Source organism: Colossoma macropomum, unplaced genomic scaffold (assembly GCF_904425465.1).
Source record: "Colossoma macropomum unplaced genomic scaffold, Colossoma_macropomum, whole genome shotgun sequence".
In the NCBI taxonomy this organism is placed as follows: Eukaryota; Metazoa; Chordata; class Actinopteri; order Characiformes; family Serrasalmidae; genus Colossoma; species Colossoma macropomum.
The window spans coordinates 4572715-4590483 of NW_023494791.1; the positions used below are offsets into that span (position 1 = coordinate 4572715).

The 17769-nt window shown below is 37.6% G+C and overlaps 1 protein-coding gene across 1 annotated transcript in view; it reads right to left on the minus strand.

The window, feature by feature from the left end:
• Window positions 1–17769, minus strand: part of dst (dystonin) — a 277698-nt gene that overhangs the window by 197424 nt on the left and 62505 nt on the right. Inside the window, 1 exon segment of the mRNA XM_036573677.1 lies at window positions 4396–4457. Coding sequence (XP_036429570.1) covers window positions 4396–4457 — 62 coding nt within the window.

The window sequence follows — 17769 nt, forward strand, 5'->3', positions numbered from 1 at the left end:
TCTGCATGGTGCACAGTGGCCAGTCCCGAATACCACGCCGCTGAAGTCACTGAGTGCTCTGGCTCACTAACCCACTTTTACCCGGCCCTCTCCCTCCTAATCCCCCCACAGCCACAGCTGAGCAGCCAAAATAGATCCGAGGCCCTCAGTCCTGGGTCAGAAAACTGCGCCCCTTCGCAGCAGAACCCTGCACTGCAGACAGCGCTAGAGCTGGGCCCTCTGACCCCGAGAAGAAATCTTCCACAATGACATACAACCGAGAGAAAGAACCAAACATCTTAGCAACAGACATCCTGATATGATACCATGCAACTTTCGGCTACTACTCAGAAGGATTGGGCAGTATTTAAGCAATGGAACATGAGAGGGAGTGTGTGATCACGAAATAACATCACGGCTGTGATTTGGTCGTAGATCATCACAGCCGTGATGTTATTCACTATAACACATTCCCTCTCGGTGTTCTACTGCTTTTAAGAAGTAAAAACGTTCAAATGGCTTGAGCGTCTCCTACAGCTGTCAAAGTTGTTGCTTAGCAACAACAGTGGAGTGATGTTATGGTGAAATGACAGCATGGTTAGAACCAATCTCAACCAATCAGCTTGCGTGGCTGGAACTAACTGTTGTATAAAACGGTAATAAATAACACTGCAGTGTTTGAAAATATCGCTAATAGCATGCTAATGTGTCTGTAGCTAGCTAGCTAACTTTCCCGTTCCACCTTAAATAGTCACGCAGTTGTGACGCCTGAAGCGCCAGAATGCAACTGCTGCACCATTTAAGGTGGAACGGGAAAATTCAAACAAGAAGCTGGAGAATATCTGACTTCAGCTTCATATCACTGAAGAATTAGTGGTGGGCAATAATAAATAATTGTCTTAAACCATCATTCAAAGCATTAATTGTCATATGATGCCCTAAATGTAACTAAAGCCCAGGAGTGAGGTTGCTGTACTTTACCCTCCTCTGCTATCACTGAAGATGGGCTGGGCCACCTACAGAGCACCACTAGTAGCCTGAGGGTTTAAGGGGGCCATTTCGTAGGGCAAGATTTCAACCACTACCCCTTGTAACTCAGTTCCAAGGGGTTAGGGTGACACTCGAAAACAAGGGGTAGGGGTAAAAAGAAGAAATGGGATTGGGCCCTTAGAGTGAGGGGAAAATATAAAAAAACCAAGTATCTCCAAAACAGTAACTTTACAGGAGAAGGCAAAAACACTCCCTTTCACCAGACAGGACCTGCAGTAATGAGATCAGGTTATGTCCATCTCGCAAATCCTCATACAGGTCATTTACTTGGTGAAGGACGCGTCTTCTGAGGATGTGAGTGAATTATCTAATGTTGTCATCACATCTTCATCAGTATAATGTTGTATCTGAGACCTAAACATCGAGCCAGAGCTCATTTTTGAGTCTGTGCAAGTGATGCTGATGCGTGAAGACGTACGACATGGTGTGAAAAACTCTCGACTCGATGCCTCAGTAACTCTCCTGACTCAGTAACACTACTTCTTTTCATTTTAACAGAAAAAAATCTTACATAGTGCAGCTTAAGTAAACATATTGTCGCTGTCTGAACAAAACTTCCATTTCTTGTTGTTTTTTATTACAGAATTTGAAAATGTCAGCTGCCCTTTACACTGTGTTTAAATTTCACATCGGAGCAAATAAAATGTTCTAAAAGTAACTTGGTAAAAATCTTTTTCCATTATTTTTCATTCAAATTTAAGATTTTTTTTTCCTTCTTCTTTAAAGTTACCATTCTGGAGACACAAGGTTTCGTATATAATATATTGTATGCCTAATTTGCGTAGACTGAATGTTTTAATTTTACCATTTTTTAAAATACACTACTTCATCATTAAAGTAACATCAGTAAAGCACAGATTACAGCAAGATTACTACTGCAGCTCAGACTGAATTACAGGTTTGCCATCGGCCACCCACAGCCAGCACTGCAATGTACACTGGCCGAATTCCCAGCAGTGGGACGAGATGATAGAGTCTCTCTCTCGTTCTCAGAGCCACGCACTGATGCAACCGGACAATCACACACTGGCACAGCGGTCAGCATTCTTCTCCAACGCATGGCCAGCTGCTCAAAAAGGTGACTGTAGATCTGATATAGGAGCAGCCGCTGCCCTCTCAGACTCATACATCAATTTTTTACATCATTAAGCCCTAACTTCAGCTATAATCATTAATCCAGAAGCGCTTCCAACAAGCTATCACTTGCTCTGTTGCCTAAATGGACTCTGTAATTTAGTCCGTCTGAGTCAGCCCTGCAGTTCTGTACATGCACAGTGGCACAGGAGACAAACTAATGCAGGCAAACCAGCTTAAAATGTTATTCTTTTGAGAGACACGCCTTTCAAGCAAAACAAAAGCAAATATTCTCGAGTTTGGAAGTTGTTAAGATGGTAAATAGAGTCAGTGTTACTGTGATTCAAGTGACAACCTGTTTTGATGATCATGGAAATGATACCAGCATCTCTTCTACAATTAACACAAACACTACGTCTCATGGTTTATTATGGAAATTATTTTTTCTGAACCCCTGGTAACCCAATAAACAGAGGGTAACACTTCATTTGAAGGCTACCTACATAAGGACTTCATTACACGTGAATAAGCATTGAATAACATATTTATAAAGCAATACTGGAGCATTTATGAACAGCTTAAGATGTTCTATAAAGTAAATAACATTGTACTGACATAAGAGACCTTAAACTGAAGTGAAGGACAGTTTGTTTCATTTATAACACTGTCATAACTATGTCCTTCTCGAATGATGGCGCTTATACAAGGCTATGAAGAAGCCTAGATGAAGACATTTCAGTTTGTATATATTTATAAGTATTTATAAGTTCAGTTTTTAATGTGTTACCAAAGGAATAAATGTCAGCCTTATGTCAACACCTTAAAATGCCAGGCTTACTACATTTACTTCTTAAACATTCTATGTCATCTTGCGATTAACGACATAAGCTGTTCATAAATACTCAACTATTGCTTTATAAGTACATAATTCAACACTTATTCATGTGTTATAAAGTCCTTATGCAGGCAGCTTTCAAATAGTGTTACCAAACAGAGAGATACAGTAGAGGTATACTGCCTTAAAAACAGTGGTGGACAGTAATGAAGTAAATGTAATTTGTTGCTGTACTTAAGTATTTTTTTCATGTATCTGTACTTTACTGGAGTATTTTCATTTTGGGTGACTTTTTACTTTCACTCCACTACATTTCGAAGTCAAATATCTGACTTTTTACTCCACTACATTCTGAGAAATCTGTCGTTCCTTTTGTCTTCTGTGTGCATAAAAACGTAACATGTCAAAACAAAATAAGCGTAAATTAAGAACACCAATCAGGCCACAGCGCACTTTGTTTTGAGCTTGTTTTGACCTGTTGGTCATACCGACCCAGTGCAGCACACGGTTCAACATCAGTGCAGCAGCGTAAAATTGTGGGAGTGTCTATCCAACATAAATGATGAACTAACCTAACTTTGTGTAAATAGACCACAGTATAGAAATATGTACTCATATGCAGTTGTGACTGACGTGTCTTTATTCTGAATTTATACAAACACGATTTCATTTTATAGTAAATTAGTTTTTGCTAGTTTATGTTTATGAACAGAGACCTACAGATGCAGTTTAGTAAAGGAAACTCATTTGTGAATCTGAGTTTAAAGTTTTTACTAAACTTAAACTTGTAACTAAGTTGTGAATTAATCTTAAACTGAAACTTTGCTTGTTTGTAAAAAGTGATTTCAGAGCCACTCAGTTCTACCTGATGGAAATTGTTTGCCTTCAGTGTTTTGTGTTTATGATAATGTAATAGACATCAGCATCACTAATTAATGACATTCTATTAAAAGACTGGTTTACCAAGAGTGACACTGGAGTATTTTCACCTAAAATGAGTTAATAAAGTTAATGAGTCATGTTAAAAAAACGGTAATAGGACATTAAAGTCGTAAATAATCTTTTAATACTTCTACTTTTGATACTTAAGTACATTTGAAGGCAAATACTTTTGTACTTTTACTCAAGTGGAGGTCTAAAGGGAGGAACTTCTACTTTTACTGGAGTAATATTTTACCTTGGGTATCTCTACTTTAACTCAAGTACATGGTTTGCGTACTTCGTCCACCACTGCTTAAACCTCAAACACATCAGCACATATTGTAGTTATTACAGGTGGTCTTCGTCTAATTCACTGCATTAGTATTCACTATAGAAGACAATGACACCTTATATAAACTGCACAGATGCTCAGAATGTGATATTCATATATCCATATATTCTATAATATCTGAACATCAACCTCACAACATCATACAAGACAGTGCTACCACAGACGCTGAGAGCTGAGGTCTTACCTTGAGGAGATGCTGGTTGATCCATTTTGTAAATGTCTTTTTCTGCACTCTGTCTCTTTCATCTGTGAAGACAAGAGGCCTGAAGTTAGCTGGATTACCACAGCATGCTTTTTAGTGGGGGTTTCAAGGAGAGGTCTGTCCATTTAATGTGAGGCAGAACAGTAGAGCTTGACCAATATTTAAAAGTGATGTCTGATAAAGATTTTACAATGCTAGCAATTCTGATAACTGATAATATTGGATCATATTTTATAATATTACACATAAATATGACTGTTATGATTGTTTAGATGGAAAACTGGGAATCAATCAATGGTCACACATCCAAAACTCAATAAAAACAGCAGAAACTCAGTGGTAAATAAAATGTGTTGTTGGAATTACCCAGAATGATTTTACTTTTCATCAGTTCTCTTTATAGAAACTTTGCTGTGCTATAACATGTTATTCTCACGCTATAGGTTGGATGCACTATGCATGATTTTGTTATATTTTAACCACGATGGTATTTTGTGTTCAGCCTGTTATGCTGTGATATAGTTAAACAACGGGTTCCACATGTTGGGTTCCCCAGTGGTACTGCGGTCTAAGGTTTCTCCTTCAAATTCCGATCAAAAAGTGCTTATTCTTATCACGTTATTGGCAATATTTTCTTCCGATACCAACAAAGGCATGTATCGTCAATATCAACTGATATTATCAACCAATATGAATGAGGCTCTACAGTACAGTACAATTTACAACGTCCCAATAAGCAGCACAGCACTGCAAATTTACATATATATATATATATATACACCAATCAGGCATAACATTATGACCACCTCCTTGTTTCTACGCTCATTGTCCATTTTATCAGCTCCACTTACTATATAGGTGCACTTTGTAGTTCTACAGTTACAGACTGTAGTCCATCTGTTTCTCTGATACTTTGTTAGCCCCCTTTTACCCTGTTCTTCAGTGCTCAGGACCCCCATGGACCCTCACAGAGCAGGTACTATTTGGGTGGTGGATCATTCTCAGCACTGCAGTAACACTGACGTGGGGGTGGTGTGTTAGTGTGTGTTGTGCTGGTCTGAGTGGATCAGACACAGCAGTGCTGCTGGAGTTTTTAAACAACATCTGCCAATATTAGCATAAGGCTATCATTTTGCTGCCCAACTCTGCCCAGTCCAGGAGCAGCACGGTGTCACCAGCATCATCAGTGAGATGTAAAAAGTCATTCAGAGTGGTTTGGTGTGAAATGTTTCATTGCAGAGAAACTTACTGACTGTGTACTGAGGTACTGATTTCTTTACAGTGGTGGTGACAGAAACCAGGGGTCACCATGACTACAACACAAATACAGACATTTTATTTGGCCAACCTTCACATGTCTTCTGAGTTTTAAATGTAAGGTTGATGATAAAATAGTGCTAAATCTGAAAAAACAAGTTTTCTTTGGGGACTATTTTACCTCACAACACTCTGCATCTACCCCTCCACCATAAATGGATAAAAAAAAAACAATTTACTCCAAAACTTGATTTCAAAACTATCATAAACAGTGTCTCAGGCATCAGGCAGTGAATTCATAACCATTTCATGTAGTAACTTTCTGTGAGGGAGCTTTTAGAGGTGGACGTCTGGTTCCTATCACCACCACTGTGAACAGTTCTGACTCGGTAGGTTTCAAATGACTTTGTTTACATCGTATCCTTTTAATTATTCAGACAATTTGAAAATTTGGTGGAATTTCTCTTCTTTGCCCAAGGGCAAAACCAAGAATGCCCAGCCAACCTTTCGGTTGCTGGCTCACCTCTCCTACCATTAAGGCACCAGACAAATCAGAAAACATATTTTAGTATTCAAAACAGGGACGTAAATTTTGGCTAGTTCCTTTGACCGATAACTGACTGCCACTATTCTGCTATTAATCATCAACTGAAAAGCCCAAAAACAAGGTTGAGATCCATTAAAATGTCAGTTATAAAACAGTTCCAGTTCTGAAATCTGATTGGCCAAAACACATTTGAAGCTGTTATAAAATACTTGACATATACACACTAATGAGAGTACACATCATCTGAACTCTGAATTAATGCTCCAAAATATGATAAGGTCTTCCTTGTATGGACTTTGGAATGTACTGATAGATGGAAACAGGCATTAGCATGTATATGTAAACAGGCCTGAATTAAACATACTCTTCATGAGAACCCGGTTCTGTTTCAACTGTGAGCCTGACCGCTATAAAATCGCTGCTGTCAGAACAAAACCAATCTCCAAAACGGTGACTTTACAGGAGAAGGAAAAAACATACTTTACTTTTAATGGAAGTCAATGGAACCAGACGTTTTTCCAAGTCATTCTGGGCCGTTTCTTTTGGTTCTTTCATCATGAAATTTACACACAATGTACAGAGCAACAGGCTTTTTCAGATGATGTCAAAAACAGAAAAACAACAAAAATGAAGATATTAGGTTTTGTTCCAACAGCAGCAAATATGTTCATTATTATATGACAAAAACTAAAAGGTTGATATAATGATGGGAAAATAAAACCGTTTTTTATATTTATAACATATAATATGATACTGAAAGTTCTGTATTATGTAGTAAGTTATGTTTACCACTCATTACCAGCCCAAGTTAAACTAACATAGACACCATGACCGGGGCAGCTTTAGCTGGACCACAACAGCTTCTGAAAGCCGCCTCCGTCCACCACGTCCTTCTAAGGCTGCACACCAGTGTGTGATTTCCTCACCGCAGTACATCACACTTTCTCTCAGAGAACATGGACGAGTCTGTCGTATCACTTGTGGATGTTTGCTTTTGATATAGTACACCTTTCTAGTTGTGCTACCATCCTCTTGCAAAGTAGTCATGAACGACACTATTTTTAGCTGCAGCTTTCATTTTTCGGTTGGCCTTTCCAGCTTAACCAGTTATCCACTGCGCCCTGATGCATACAATTATAAAACATTTCAACGTGAATGACAAATCTGTCTATTTAAACGGGAAAGATTTTTGGAAATGAAATAAAATGGTCCCTTTTTTAACCCATAGCTCTAGTTTAACAGTGGTTTGTTTGTCGGTTAACAGTTAATTGGTTAATCATTTACATGCCGAATTCAAAAACAGCCGAGAGAAATCGTTAGGTGTCTATTCTGGATGAGTAATGGAGGCTGCCTCAGATTAGCCAGCGAGCTAACATTAGCTAACTGGTATCATCGAATGCTAATGAAGACACGTCGTCGTCTATATGAGGTCTTGTCACCTCAGTGGACAATGTTTCACAAGTGCCGACTACGCCATCTCGGCCTTCACAGTCGCACACTTAACAACGCATTCCTGGCAACACACTCACATTCAGGCACTCACATTCCCCAGTAGCAAAGTGTAATATGATATAGGGCTTGGCAATATTATGATACATACCGTTATTGTGACATATTACAACACAAGTGGGCGATATTTTCACACATTTTCACAATACATGATATGCCTCATTTGTTTTTCTGATATTTAATAAGTTGGAACAGATAAAATAAAACGAGCAGCGCCCCTAGAACTGGGCAATATGACAACATTTATCGTTATCATGATAAATTACATCACAGTATGTCACAACATGCTTTTCTGACTCAGTATGTTAATACCCAACTGAATGTCTGGCTGAAAGTGAGGATAATTAGTCCTGTTTAACTGGATTCACTGCAGCACAGTGTGAGAAACGTTGAACATATGTGATTGGATTTATAGTTTTTCACAGTATTTTTAAAATGTGGTGCTACTTTGTTTTGATTCTCAGAATCAGAATCAGAATCAAGCTTTATTGGCCAGGTTTGTTTACACATAAGGAATTTGGTTTTTGTTATAGGAGCTCACAGTGCACAGTATCAGACAGACATTTACATGTAGTAAATAAAATAAAATAAAATAAAATAAAATAAAACATGCACTCCTACCATCGATCACTTATCATATGTCAAAAAAAAATTATACCGCGATACACTGTTTATCGTAAAAAACTTGCTGTAGTATTATATTACATTTTTCCATATCGCTCACCTCTAAGTGGCACATAGAGTATAATAATAATATTAATAATTTATTAGTAGTAGTTTTTATTATTACTATAATGATTTTATTCAATATTTTACAAATGCACTGCACTAAATCCAATTAAACAGGCCTAATTATGCTCACTGTGTAATAAGTACAGATCACTAATTACAAACTGATACGTACTGACAATATCCACGATATGCTTAGAAAAGCGTAGTGTGACATCATTTTTCACAATAACACTAAAATATCATGTTGCCACACAATATGCTTTTCATGGATATTGTCAGAACTTCTACATCATTGACCAACTACATGTTACACTACAAAGTGAGCACAATCCTGTCCTGTTTCATTAGACAGTATTTATTTATCTTAAATTAATTAAAAGTTCTTTTCTTGTTCTAGTTCTTTTTTTATCTGTCCAAAGATCAGAAAACATAAATATCACAGCATAACAGGTATCATGAAAACTTCTTAAAGTATTGTGATACTACATTTTGGCCACCTCTAATATCATGACATACTTCATATCAAAAATACCAGCTCTTTTAAAAGACAATATCACTGTAATCATTGTTAATCTTTTTTCCCATCTTGACGGAACAAATATTTCTTCAAAAAGTGCCCGAGTGCCCGTGAGTGAACGGCAACAATGGTTACCCTTAAATGCATAATCATATGAACGTATTGTTATAATGAGTATTTTAAAATTGTGCGGCCAATTTGTAAGATAGATAGATAGATAGATAGATAGTAGGTAGATAGCTAGATAGACAGATAGTAGGTAGATAGATAGATAGATAGATAGATAGATAGATAGATAGATAGATAGATAGATAGATAGTAGGTAGATAGCTAGATAGACAGATAGTAGGTAGATAGATAGATAGATATATAGATAGATAGATAGATAGATAGTAGATAGATAGCTAGATAGTAGGTAGATAGCTAGATAGACAGATAGATAGATAGATAGATAGATAGATAGATAGATAGATAGATAGATAGATAGATAGATAGTAGGTAGATAGCTAGATAGACAGATAGTAGCTAGATAGATAGATAGATAGATAGATAGATAGATAGATAGTAGGTAGATAGCTAGATAGACAGATAGTAGGTAGATAGATAGATAGATATATAGATAGATAGATAGATAGATAGATAGATAGCTAGATAGTAGGTAGATAGCTAGATAGACAGATAGATAGATAGATAGATAGATAGATAGATAGATAGATAGATAGTAGGTAGATAGCTAGATAGACAGATAGTAGGTAGATAGATAGATAGATATATAGATAGATAGATAGATAGATAGATAGTAGATAGATAGCTAGATAGTAGGTAGATAGCTAGATAGACAGATAGATAGATAGATAGATAGATAGATAGATAGTAGGTAGATAGCTAGATAGACAGATAGTAGCTAGATAGATAGATAGATAGATAGATAGATAGATAGATAGTAGGTAGATAGCTAGATAGACAGATAGTAGGTAGATAGATAGATAGATATATAGATAGATAGATAGATAGATAGATAGATAGATAGTAGATAGATAGCTAGATAGTAGGTAGATAGCTAGATAGACAGATAGATAGATAGATAGATAGATAGATAGATAGATAGATAGATAGATAGTAGGTAGATAGCTAGATAGACAGATAGTAGATAGATAGATAGATAGATAGATAGATAGATAGATAGATAGATAGATAGATAGTAGGTAGATAGCTAGATAGACAGATAGATAGATAGATAGATAGTAGGTAGATAGCTAGATAGCTAGATAGACAGATAGTAGATAGATAGATAGATAGATAGATAGATAGTAGGTAGATAGCTAGATAGACAGATAGTAGGTAGATAGATAGATAGATATATAGATAGATAGATAGATAGATAGATAGATAGATAGATAGATAGTAGATAGATAGCTAGATAGTAGGTAGATAGCTAGATAGACAGATAGATAGATAGATAGATAGATAGATAGATAGATAGATAGTAGGTAGATAGCTAGATAGACAGATAGTAGATAGATAGATAGATAGATAGATAGATAGATAGATAGATAGTAGGTAGATAGCTAGATAGACAGATAGATAGATAGATAGATAGTAGGTAGATAGCTAGATAGACAGATAGTAGGTAGATAGATAGATAGCTAGATAGATAGATAGATAGCTAGATAGATAGATAGATAGCTAGATAGATAGATAGATAGATAGATAGATGTTTTGGGGTGAAAAGTCTCAGAAAACTTTAAAATATCTTTTTTCATAAATTAAGTTAGATTAAATTATTTAAAAATTAATTACATTAAACAATAATAATGGCTATTCTAATGAGCATATCACCCTCTTGCGCTGTCAGGTAATGGACGAGCTTTCTGGTGGATCTTTTGTGTTGATCTTTGGGTTTATATTCGTTCTCAGAGCTGAATTTTGTTGGTAGGTTAATTCAGTATCATTTGTTTCCCAGCGCTGCCTAATGTTTTGACTTTTCATCGGCACCGCAGACTCCAAACAGATGAGGCTCACCAGTCTTACACTTAAAACGGGCAGAAAAATGCAAACTTCTCTGTTTACTCGTTTTTAAGAGCTCTGTTTTTGTCAACTTTCCTTTTTAAACAGGCCATGTTATCACTTCACCACTCCAACCGGTAAATAAAATAAAAAACTAAGAAAATATGTGAAACGACTGTCTTTCTGAGCTGATATTCTCTGTTCTGACGAGCTTTCTTCAGCCAAGTCATTTACATAAATGTATATGATTGGATAAACTGGAACACAGCACTGCTGCAGATGCTGCGCTGCTTCATGTATGTCATTGACTGTTTTGCATTTACATACATTATTCAGCTGCAGAATGTTTTCATGTTCTCTGTTCGGTCTGCTGAAATTCTCACAGACCAGGCTGCAGCCCACCAGTTGAAGACCCCAGGTTCGTGCCTGAAGGATGGTATATGAGTCTCATTCTGCTTTTCATCAGAAAAAACTTATAGTTCACGTCCTCAGAGAAGAGGACAGATAATTATAGAAAGCTATACTGAAAAGACTCAACCTCCATGAGGCTTTGGTTCCATTACGTACCGCTCCTGACCACAGTATTTTCTGTTTCCTGTAACCACGGCGACAAGCCTGCCCACATCCACGCCACAGACACAGAAGGACGAGTGTCCCAGTTTTAGAATGGGGATACAGAGAGGCTTTTATATTGCATCAGAGCCATCGCAGATACTGTACTGTTCAAACAGCATTATTCAAACGGTTTTGATAAGAAAGGCTGCAACAATGGTGAGCAGGACCAACAGGAAAGAACTGTTCTGCATTAGTTCTCCTCTAGACATGGTTAAGTCCTATTGAAATTAACATCAAAATTCAGATTTTCTCACTTTAAATACTGTTGCATGGACAGATTAATTCTATAGTCTCTAATTCATCTCACAGTCTTATCTGATTAACATTTACATTAAAAAATTGTAAGATCTCATCATTTTCTAACACAGCTCTCTGACAAAACATCACTGACAAACATGCTGAGTCAGAGGTGGTGATGCATCTGAAGCCCTTTTTCCTCTAAAGGCTCCATCACAGAAATCTAGGACAGGAAATATTTATGAATACACTTCCTGATGCCTGAGGCACTGTTTTACGAAAGCTTTGAGAAGGTTTTGTACTAAAGCGGAATTTTTATTAACATCTCAGCCATTAGATTATGCAGAAATTTTGAAAAATCAGTGGAGTTGTCCTTTCAGGTTTAAGTGGGGAAGTTCAAACCAATAACATAGAGCCTGTTAACTGCCTGTAGACCAGTTAGACCATGTGACAGCACAACCACAACTACCTGACAGTCCATCAGACTATGTTCATCATTCACGCCTTGAACCTGAAAAAATTAATATGCTGGTCTTTTTGGCCAAAAAAAGCCTGGACATCAAAGAAAATTATAATTGTTTCCTATATGGAAAAAAAATACATTCCAGATGTATTTATCAAATATATTTTTGCAATATATGAAAGTATTTTTCTAAAATGCATTTATTTGTTATTATATTTATTCAATAGTATGTAGTTTTAAAGTTACAGATAGAACTAAATATACATAAACTGAATGAATGGTTCTGTGTTCTGCATTGTACTTTGCATTAACCATGTACATTAATAAGACACACAACATGTATATCAAATAAACAAGATATCAATCATAACTGCATCAAATCATAAGCTTGTATCTCCATTTTTGTCATTTTTCAGTTTTTGCCAGAATTTGAAAATGCCTGTTGTTCTTTACATTGTGTATAAATTTCATGATGAACGGACCAAAAGAAACGGCCCAGAATTAACTGGAAAATTGCCTGGTTCCATTGACTTACATTAAAAGTAAAGTGTGTTTTTTCCTTCTCCTGTAAAGTTAGCATTTCGGAGATATAAGCTTTTGTTCCGACAACAGCGACTTGCTTTACATGTTAAGGTTCATTTGGTAATATTTAAGATTAAGACACTGGAATACAAATTCGATCTTGGAATCTAATTCACAATTTGATATCGATGTGATAGCGATGACGACAAACACCAATCATCCAATCCTGTACGACATCTCAAAAACAACATCAACAACATGCACATCGTCCGCAGCCTCTGGCACATCATCAACGCCAAGCCACAGATTAGTCCAAAGCGAAAGAAGGAAGCCGATCTGCCACAGACACACTCGTCAGGTGTCAGAGAGAGAGAGAGAGAGAGAGAGAGAGAGAGAGAGAAAGCAGGAAGTGGAGGAAGAGGAGGAGAGCTACTGACCCATGCAGCACATGGACATCACCAGGTGAGCCCTGAGCTCCCCACCGCTCTTCATGAGCTTCAACATCCTCAGCTCGGCCTGCGCGTCCCGCTGTACAGCCCACATGGGCGCTCCATACAGCCCTGCTGCTGAAGGAGAGACTCCAGCCTGACTCAACGCCTTCAGGCAGCAACTCCCTCCGTCTGCCTGTCCCTCTCTCTCAGCTTCAGAACAAGTCGAGTCAGGTTTTCCAGCGTCATGCTGTGAGCAAAAAGCTCCGCCGCATGGCCAAATGTTTACTCAAGACATGCGCGCTCTACTTCCTCCTACTGCGAACGGGAGGACGAGACGCGCGGGGCTGCGTTCTGCCTTCTGGACCTTCCCAGAGAGCTGAGAAGGAGGAGGAGGAGGAGGAGGAGGAGGCTGAGTGACCTTCTGGACTGTTTAATCAGCTGGGAGAACGTAGGTTGTGTCAAATTAGAGACTGTGTGGAGTGCTGACATGAATGCTTAAAGGGGGATGCCACCAATATTTTTTAAAAGTTCTGCATAATTAAATCAGGTCATTCAGGTTTGGTGTGGAATGCTCCATTCTAGAGAAGCCTAATGAGTCAACATTGTTCACAGTGGTGGTGCCAAGAATCTCACGTCTGAATTCTCTAAAAGCTCCCTCACAGAAAGTTATGACAGGAAATGGTTATGAATTCACTGCCTGATGACTCAGGTATTGTTTTATAATAGTTTTAAAATAAGAATTTGGACTAAAACCTCTGATGAGTGTAGCCTTAGAGGGGAGCTTCGTCAGTTTTTCTAAATTTCTGCATAATTATGCAGTTAAAATGTAAACAGAGTTGCTTGGAGTGGTTTGGTGTGAAATCCTCTGCTCTAGAGAAACTTGCTGAGTCAGAATTGGTCACAGTGGTGGTGATAGGAACCAGACGTCCACCTCTAAAAGCTCCCTCACAGAAAGATACTACATGAACTCATTACAAACGCTTTACCTGATGCCTGAGACATCGTTTCATGGTGGAGGGACACATGCAGTGCACTGTAAGGGAAAATAGTCCCCAAAAAATAGTCTGTTTTTTTTCAGATCTATCACTATTTCACCATCATCAACATTCCATATAATCTCAGAAGACTCGTGTAGGTTCACTGGTGGTTTTGGATAGTAAATAAAATGTCTATATTTGTGTTGTAGTCATGGTGACCCCTGGTTCCTATCACCACCACTGTAAATCTGAGTCTGTAAGTTTCTGTACAATTCATGATTTCATGCCAAACCACTTTGAGTGACTTTGATTACAGAGAAATAAAAAAAAAACAAAAAAATTCGTCTTTAATGAAAACATTCAGCAAAAAAACATAATTTACTCTAAACGTAGTCGTTCAGCCAAGACACGTTCGATGTACAGAGTTTGCTTCTTTAGCTCTGTCCTGGTCTCTTTTTTGACTTATTATGTGATTTGTATACGATATGTATTATGTTCTTAATTGAAAATATTAAAGATTTAAAGGTGAATTGTGCTGACTTTTCAAAATTTCTCCATAATTCAGTGGTTGAGATGTAAACAGAGTCATTCAGAGTGGTTTGGGGTGAAATGGTTGATTGTAGAGACTCAGATTCCTATCACCAGTGGTGGTGATAGGAACCAGGGGTTGCCATGACTACAACACAAATATAGCTGAAAATAGCTGATGATGGTAGAATAGTGATAAATCTGAAAAAATATGTTCCAGGCCAAAACCCTCTAAAACTGCCACAACACATTTATGGCTTTTAGAGGCATTAAACTCTTCAGACGTCTGGTTCCTATCACCACCACTGCGAGCGCTGTGATCAAAACCTTCTCTAGAAGGGAGCATTTCTCACCAAACCACTCTGAACGACTTTACATCTCGATGACTGAATTATGCAGAAATTCTGAAAAATGCAGAAACATTTTGGAAATCTGTTTTATGTAATCTCAAACAGACTTGCTCATGTGGTTTCTGATACTCTATGACCGGCTGCAATGCTATAAATCCTTATATCGCCAAATAATTCATGTGTTGCTTCAGTAAAAGTAAAGCAAGCTTATGCAGGAGTTTATTCAGCTGATGCATTAAAGATACTAAGGATGCAAAGACTTTTGGCTGATAATTGACTGTTATTAATGATAGTTATTAGTACACAGAAAAACCTAAAATCACAGACACAACCCCCCAAAAAACATCAAACAGAGCACTGTTTTTAATATAAACATATAAAACAGGTCTGATTAGGGTTAGCGTGAAGTTCATATGCATACTTTAAACAATAATAAACACAAGGTTGGCAGCTTCAGTAACTCACTACAAAGGGTAACCATTGGCTAACAAACATGTTTACAGGCCTTTAATTCAGCCTTTGAGATGTAAACAGAGTGATTCAGAGTGGTTTGGTGTGAAATGGTTGATTGTAGAGACTCAGATGTCTTTACAATGGTGGTGATAGGAACCAGGGGTCGCCATGACTACAACACAAACATAGACATTTTATTTACTATCCAAAACCACCAGAACCTACACATATGGAACATTGATGATGGTAAAATAGTGGTAAATCTTTTCTTTGGGGACTATTTTGCTTCACTGTGCACTGCATGTGTCCCTCCACCGTGAATAGATTTTAAAACTGACATTTTAGGCAAAAACTGATCACAAAATGAACAAAAAACTACGTCTCCGATATCAGATAAAGTGTTTGTAATGATTTCAATGTAGTAACTTTCTGTGAGGGAGGTTTTAGAGGTGGACGTCTGGTTCATTCAGAGCATTTCACTCCAAACCACTCTGAATGACTCTGATGTTTACATCTTCACCACTGAATTATACAGAAATTTAGAAAAACTGGTGGCGCACCCCTCCAAGGCTACACTCAACAGAAGCAACAAACAAAAAAGAGAGTCACATGTAGCCGACCTCAGCACAGTGCCATAATATTAATATTACTAAATATTCTAGTTGTGATAGTGCTGTAAACTACATTAACGATGCTTTCATCTCTGTCGACTCCGAGAATTATGCATCACTAAGTCGGGATACTGGAAAACAAGCCGCACTCTTACGTCCTCATGTACAATCCAAAAACGCCCCTCGGGTTGAAATAAAAGCCTGCCTAGTCAAATGTGACTCTAAATTAACTCTTTAACCAAAACATTAGTCGAACATTTACAGTTGTTGATTTTTTTTTAAGTGTAAATATAATACTACATATACTAAATATATTACTAAATATATTGCTATATTACTACAATATATATATATATACACACACACTACAGAGAACACAATACTGCACATTTTAATGCACAATTACAGTTCGTTTGTTGAATATAATAAATATATACATTTTTTACATTTTATGTTTTTTTTCCAATATGTTAAACTCAGCAAATAAACAGAAATTGTGCACTAAAATGCACAGAAAATGCCATATTTAAGTGTGTTATCTGTACAGGATGTTATCTCCACTTAGAAAAACATGTTGTAAATAGACCAGAGGTGTTCAAACGTTTGCATACGACTGTGTGTATCTGTCGGTTAGTGGTTGATCGGTTAATCATTAGCATCTCTAAAAGAAACACTTTCAATTCTACATCTAAATGTGTCTCTTTCTGAGTTACATTAATGGCTAAACCAGGAACACCAACATTTAAGGCATGATAAGACATGAAGTCACAGAGGGCACGTCTTAAACGCACACGGTACACAGAACCAAACCAACGGTGCCCATGAACCAAGAGTTCAGAGCGCCGCCTTTATTATCAGGGTCATACAAACGTTTATCATACTTAAAAGTGAAGCTGAACATGCAAAGTGGCTGCAGTTGAGGGACACCAGATGGTTTAACCCGGTCTTTATCATGAGCCTGTGAGTCTATCCCATTAAAAACTAAAGGGACACGGTTGCTACACCAGTTTTACAGTAGAAGGGATTGCAAACGAGAATGTGGCTGTAATTTAATCCAATCTGTCTGATAAACCAGTCTGGTCTGGGGCAGGTCTGTCTTTATTTCAATATGCTACTACATAAATACAAGAGTACTACAGGTACTGCAGGCAAGTTAAATGAGAGTTAAATGGTTATAGGTAGAAGCATACACCGGTCAGGCATAACATTATGACCACCTCCTTGTTTCTAAGCTCATTGTCCATTTTATCAGCTCCACTTACTATATAGGAGCACTTTGTAGTTCTACAGTTACAGACTGTAGTCCATCTGTTTCTCTGCATACTTTGTTAGCCCCCTTTTACCCTGTTCTTCAGTGGTCAGGACCCCCATGGACCCTCACAGAGCAGGTACTATTTGGGTGGTGGATCATTCTCATCACTGCAGTAACACTGACGTGGTGGTGGTGTGTTAGTGTGTGTTGCGCTGGTCTGAGTGGATCAGACACAGCAGTGCTTCTGGAGTTTTTAAACACCTCAGTGTCACTGCTGGACTGGGAATAGTCCACCAACCAAAAATATCCAGCCAACAGTGTCCTGTGGGCAGCGTCCTGTGACCGCTG